This window comes from Cajanus cajan, chromosome 9 (genome assembly GCF_000230855.2).
Source record: "Cajanus cajan strain Asha chromosome 9, NIPB_CcT2T_4, whole genome shotgun sequence".
NCBI classification, from domain to species: domain Eukaryota; kingdom Viridiplantae; phylum Streptophyta; class Magnoliopsida; order Fabales; family Fabaceae; genus Cajanus; species Cajanus cajan.
The window spans coordinates 47595182-47601120 of NC_138525.1; the positions used below are offsets into that span (position 1 = coordinate 47595182).

Below are 5939 nucleotides of genomic sequence, written 5' to 3' on the forward strand. Positions count from 1 at the left end.
CATCTCCCCCGTACCTGGATGAGCAGAAGATGAATGGTCTTGGTGTGATCTAAGATCGTTCCTGAGTACTCTTCCTTAGATAGAGCTCTTTGTTTCTCCTCTTTTTTTCCCTAACCCTTCAGAACGCAAATGAGGCAGATAGGGTTAACACCACCTGACTCCTTTCTTAAAATTAATCCATTGGACTGGGTCAACCCAACCCATTTTCCTTCTCTTCTAACCCACTTCTAATTTTCCTCAAAATAATTAAATAAAATAAATACATGTATATTATAAAATATTTTTTCTCTATAATAATAATATATTTCTGACCCTAAATATAATAATATAATTTCAATAACAAAATATCATATAAAATCAACCTTCTCTTAAAACATATAAATATTTATTTAAAAATGCTAATAAAAATACTTATTTAATACGTACAAAATAATTGTCCAAAATAATAATTATTTAAAACGTACAAAATAATATTCCTCTATAATTATTAAAATAATTATGACCAAATACCATCTAATAATAATAATAATAATAACCTTTTTGAAAATTGGGGTGTTACAGAAGTGGTCTTGGGTGTTGTTTGAATGGTGTTGTACGTGAGGTCAAAGAATTATCTCTACCTAGATTGGTGACGAGTGCCAAAGGAGTAGCACTAAGCATGAGGAGAGAGAATCGTCTTGAGTTGACATGAGATCGAGCATGGGATTTTGCCACACTAGGCATGAGGTCCCAAGAGTTCCTTACCTTAGTTATCCTGCATTGGACGTGGATGAGGTAGATAGCTCCTTGTCTGATGTGGCTAACCATTGGTTGGGTAAGATGGAGGAAATCTTTGGAATGTTAAAGGGTACATGGATGAGAGGAAGTTAGCTTATGTGATGTATATGGTTATTGGGAGAAGCAAAGTTTTGGTGGAGGGGTATTCGTCAAATGCTCGAGAGTTGAGGTGGACTAAGAGTACTTTAAGAGTGTATTCCTTGAGAAGTACTTTTTAGATAACATGAGATACCTAAGGAGGTGGAGTTTATGAAATTATACCAAGAGAGCATATTTATTTTCATGTATGTTATGAAGTTTGAGAGCATTTGGCTCATTTATACTCCCATATGGCTTAGAGGTGTAGAAAGCTTGTTGAAAGTTTGAAGCATGAATTAAAGAGGGTGATGGTCCCTATCTCCATCACGAGGCTCTTGACCTTACTAGACCGTTGAAAAATTATAGGGAGCAGGTGGTGGCAAGGCTACTAAGACTCAAGAAGGAACCTCTATACTAAAAATATATAATAAAAATAAAAAATTCTAAAAAAATATAATATATGTACCTATATATATATATGAGTACCAAGTCTAGATATTAATATATTTATTCTATCTGTTTAATTAAAATAATTTTAGAAATTTATATTTTGATTAACTTTTTAAAAATAAAAAGAAATGGTTATTATTTATAAAAGAATTATTTAATTTTTGTATGAACTCAAAAAGAAAAAGTAAAAAATTTAAAATTAAAAAAATAATTAATAGATTATAAGGACTTAATTATAATATTAATAAATTAATGATATATATTAAATAATATATTAAATGACGTGTGAGTTAAATTCAGATTTCTATATAATTAAGAACAACAGGAAAGAGGGGAACATCATATTGTAATAGCCTTAAAACAAAGCCTTGAACATGTATACTGTATTGTCAGTGAAGGGTGGTAACCGAAAGGAATCAGATTTCCAATCGGTAAAGGGACAATGAGGCATGTCATATAGAAAGCACTGGCAACGGCGCTTCTTGCTTAAGAACATTAATAACTTGTTCTGCCTTTGGCCTCTTCTTGTTGTCTTGTAGGGTACACCACAGTCCCACAGTAAGCAAGCATATCATTTCATTCACATCATAATCCCTATTCAATCCCTCATCAGCAGCATTCAGAATATTCCCATCCACATAGTGTTTCCACGCCCAATTCGTTAAAGGCACATGATTATTCTCCCCGTCCTGATAAGTCCTCCTTCCACATGCTATCTCCAAAGCCACAACCCCAAAACCATACATGTCTGATTCCTTGCTAGCCCTACCTTCCTTTACATATTCCGGAGCCAGGTACCCATATGTCCCCACCACCTTTGTCTTCTGAGTCCTCAATCTTGGATCCACCAACTTTGCCATCGCAAAGTCACTAAGCTTAGTATTAAAATCTGTGTCCAACAAAACATTAGATGACTTAATATCCCTATGAAGAACACACTGCTCTGCGTCTTCATGAAGATAACGAATTGCTCTAGCCACACCTAACGCTATCTTGTATCTCACACTCCATGTCAAAGTTCTTCTAGTTCCAAAGACGTGAGTGTCAAGGCTTCCATTAGTCATGTACTCAAAAACCAGTAACAACTCCCCTTCTTCGTGGCACCACCCCATGAATTGCACAAGGTTTCGATGTATAAGACGACTTATAATCTTCACCTCGTTCGTAAATATGCTCTCCGAGTCTTCAACATTAGAAAAAATCCTTTTCACAGCAACCACGCGCCCTAAGTCACTCAGAAACCCTTTGTAAACTTCTCCAGAGCCACCTTCTCCGAGCCTTCTATCATCTGCAAACCCGTTGGTGGCTGCGACTAATTCCTTATAACCAAACCTTCTAGGCATGGCTCCTCTATCCAAGTCATCATAACCACCCTCGGTGCTTCTTTTCTTGACGATGAACAGGATCAACCAAGAAACACCAAGGACCACGAGCACAAAAGAAATAGAACAAGCCACTGCAACAACTACTACTTTGACTTGAAACTTGTATTTAATCACGATGCCATCATGTTCTTTGTTCACCTCGGAACGCGTGGAATTCAGAGATGAAGTGAACTCCCATGAATGAATAATATTTTCCTCGCTGGCCGCACCAGTTGTTGCACCCGAAAACCCAAAAGTCACCCACTCTGGAAGAAATTCCGCTAGGTCAATCTGGAGTGAAAGAGAATTGTTAGGCGTAAAACCAGAGGTATTTCCATCAAAGTACCACGACACAGAAAGGAGTTTTGCTGAAGCATTGTAAGTAATTAACGCATGCACCATGTTCCCTATGTTTCTCTCAATATCAAACCAGGAAGTAGCAAGGGACACCTTGGAGTTGTTGTTGATCCCCACGTGGTACATATGTGGATCATATTCGTTCACGTAAGTGTCAAATTCGACGGCAACGATGTTTTGCGTGTCACCGTATAGGCCAAGAGTACCACCACCTGCATACGGCGGAATAGGGTATGCAAGAGGTGCCACGTAGAAGGCAAAACCGTCACCGTAGGTTTTTGTGGACACGTCGATAGTGAAGGAAAAACGAGTGGAAAAGTGAGTGACATTTCCATTAGAAGAGTTTTTGAGGCGCAGAGGTTGGGCATAGATAGCTCGTCCCACTCCGTTGTTGACGAGTGAGTTGAGAACTAGGGTTCCGTTCTCAATCTTTGTTACGCCTGTGTATCCAACGAAGCTTGCGCTTTCAGTATCGTTGAAATTAGCTATGTTGAAGGAAAGTGGTTGAACTATTGGAAGGACAAGGGTGCGCAAAAGAAGAAAAGTTTTCAAGTAGTGCAAACATATGGAGGTTGACAATGACATCATGGTTTATTACCACTCACTCTAGGCCGATTCGGTGTTGTCTCTTGTATTTGTAGGCAAGATATATGGAACCGGCTCATTTATATTCCATTGCCGTAAATAATAATAGGATAATCTTGTGAGCAAAAAACATTATAAAAGGATGAATAATATTTATGGAACCCTAACTTTGAAATGGTCATAACTCATGACTTGGAATGGTTCAAAAGAATATCTATTCCTGAAATGCTAAAACCGAGACTTTCCTCCATTTTTTTATATTTAAAAGTATATTATTTTTAAGGTTTTAACTACTATTTTGTTTTTACTCTAACAATACCTTAAACTCATTAAATAATTAGAATTGCATGCCGTGTAGTAAAATCAAGAATAAAATTAGGTTGATTACATAATTTAAACTGTGTTGTGTATTCTTGATTTATCTTACATGAAAAATGTTATTAAATTGGCTTTAATATGAGAAAATATTATTAGTTTGGGACAGTTAACTCTATAATACATTATTAATTTAGTTCATTTTATTCTAAATTTGGTGTCCACATAACGAATTCTTAAGTTGGTATTTAATTATATATGGTCTTAGTTTCACTACTGATTTGTGTATAAATACCAAATTAAAAATTTATAACACAAGTGGGATTTAAATCGAGTCATTCAGCTAGGATCGTGGCTTGAAGTTCAAGAAAGAATTGCATGCCGTACGTGCAGTATCAAGAATAATATTATTTTCTCGTACATCTTTATTTCACGTTTCTGTATTCTTTTCCACCATCTATGATCTCTTGTTTTGCGGAAAAGCGTGTATGAATAACATTACTCTAAAATCAAAGGTTATTTATTACATGTTTGACACACCTTGCGTATTATTAAATGCTTTATGGAAAATATGTTAACAGCGAAATGCTTTACAAATTACAATTTTGATTTTTAATTGTAGGTGTTTTGATCAGATTAATTAAATTACTGGCCAGTTGTTTAAAGATTAATTTTTATAGTAAAAAAGATATTTGATCTTTAATTTAAAGATGACCTATATATATGCTATTCCCACTTATCTTATAAATAATACTTTCTAAAAACATTTTATCTTTATCTCTTTGTCACATTACCTCGTTTTATTAAATACTTCTGTCTTTTATTTCTAATTTTACGTCGAAGAAGGTTATTAAAAAATGACTGAAAAATATGATCATCTTTAAAGATTAGCACGTAAATCTAATAATTCTTCAAATAATTTTTCCATTGTTTTGTCTCTTAAATTTATGTATTACTATTAGTTTTTTGGCATTTTTAATAAATTATTTTTTTTAAATATGTAAAAGGCCATTATATTCATCTTTATTCCTGTAAGATTGATTAAACCCAATGAAATAAAAGGATAATTTTACAAATATTTTATATTTTTAAAGACTAAATTAGTAGCTTTATTCTTCATAAACATTTTATATTTTTAAGAAATTTATTTGATACCTTAATAAAAGGAATTTATTATCTAGTGATCATCGTTAAATAAAATCTAATGTAAAATTGGATATTATTTAATTTCAACTAATTACTAAATGGATGGTAATACTTGATTTAAGAATTTTTAACATGTTAATTAATTTCTCTGTTCAGTAGTCTTGGAAGTATCATCTCCATCTACAATTTTTCAATGATAAAAAAGGGAATTTATTTAATGATAAAAATTTAAAGAAAGTTATTGAAAACACTAGGTGAGATTCTCGGCAAGATTAATGATAAAGGAGTTAACGTGAAATCGCAACCATTAAAAAGTAAATGCATATAGACTGAAATGAAGATAACGTATGTTACGTTTTTTTTTATAAGCAAAATAGAATTAACAAGAGTACAAAGGGTACTCTAACCTATATACACATAGTTTTTTACAAAATAACTTAAGAAAGTTAATCCAATCCACGTCAACCCAAAAACTCACAAAAAGAACGACTTAATTAGCTAATAACCGACAAACTTCTCGTATCCCAGAAAGTTAACAGCCAATGTGCAGTATTAAGAGAGGCAGACACCAGGAGAATTGGACCAAGAAAAGAAATTATACTTGAAAGAAGGGAATCTGGCCCTTAACCATCTCCATGAGCGTAATTGTACCAGATTTAGCATTTCAGAAGCATGAGTTATTTTAGAGCTGAATATGAGGTCATTTCTTGCCAGCCAGATGGTCCAAATAACAGATAACCATATAAGAATCCAACAATTTTGATACTTCACAGAACAGTACCGAAGCCCATAAAATTGTTCCAAGTTTTGCACACAGCAGTTATGCATAACAGAATTTAATCCTAACCAGTTGAAGCACGCCATCCA

At 33.8% G+C, this 5939-nt stretch overlaps 1 protein-coding gene across 1 annotated transcript; it reads right to left on the bottom strand.

The window, feature by feature from the left end:
• Nucleotides 1–685: 685 nt before the first annotated feature.
• Nucleotides 686–3701, bottom strand: LOC109791352 (L-type lectin-domain containing receptor kinase IX.1). The gene has a single exon (XM_020350641.3). The coding sequence runs from the start codon at nt 3612–3614 to the stop codon at nt 1758–1760; it is 1857 nt and encodes a 618-aa protein (XP_020206230.2). The 5' UTR covers nt 3615–3701; the 3' UTR covers nt 686–1757.
• Between the last annotated feature and the right edge of the window lie 2238 nt (nt 3702–5939).

Excerpts from the sequence above, each read along its gene's own strand:
- LOC109791352 (XM_020350641.3), bottom strand. The coding sequence starts at position 3,614 with ATGATGTCATTGTCAACCTCCATATGTTTGCACTACTTGAAAACTTTT.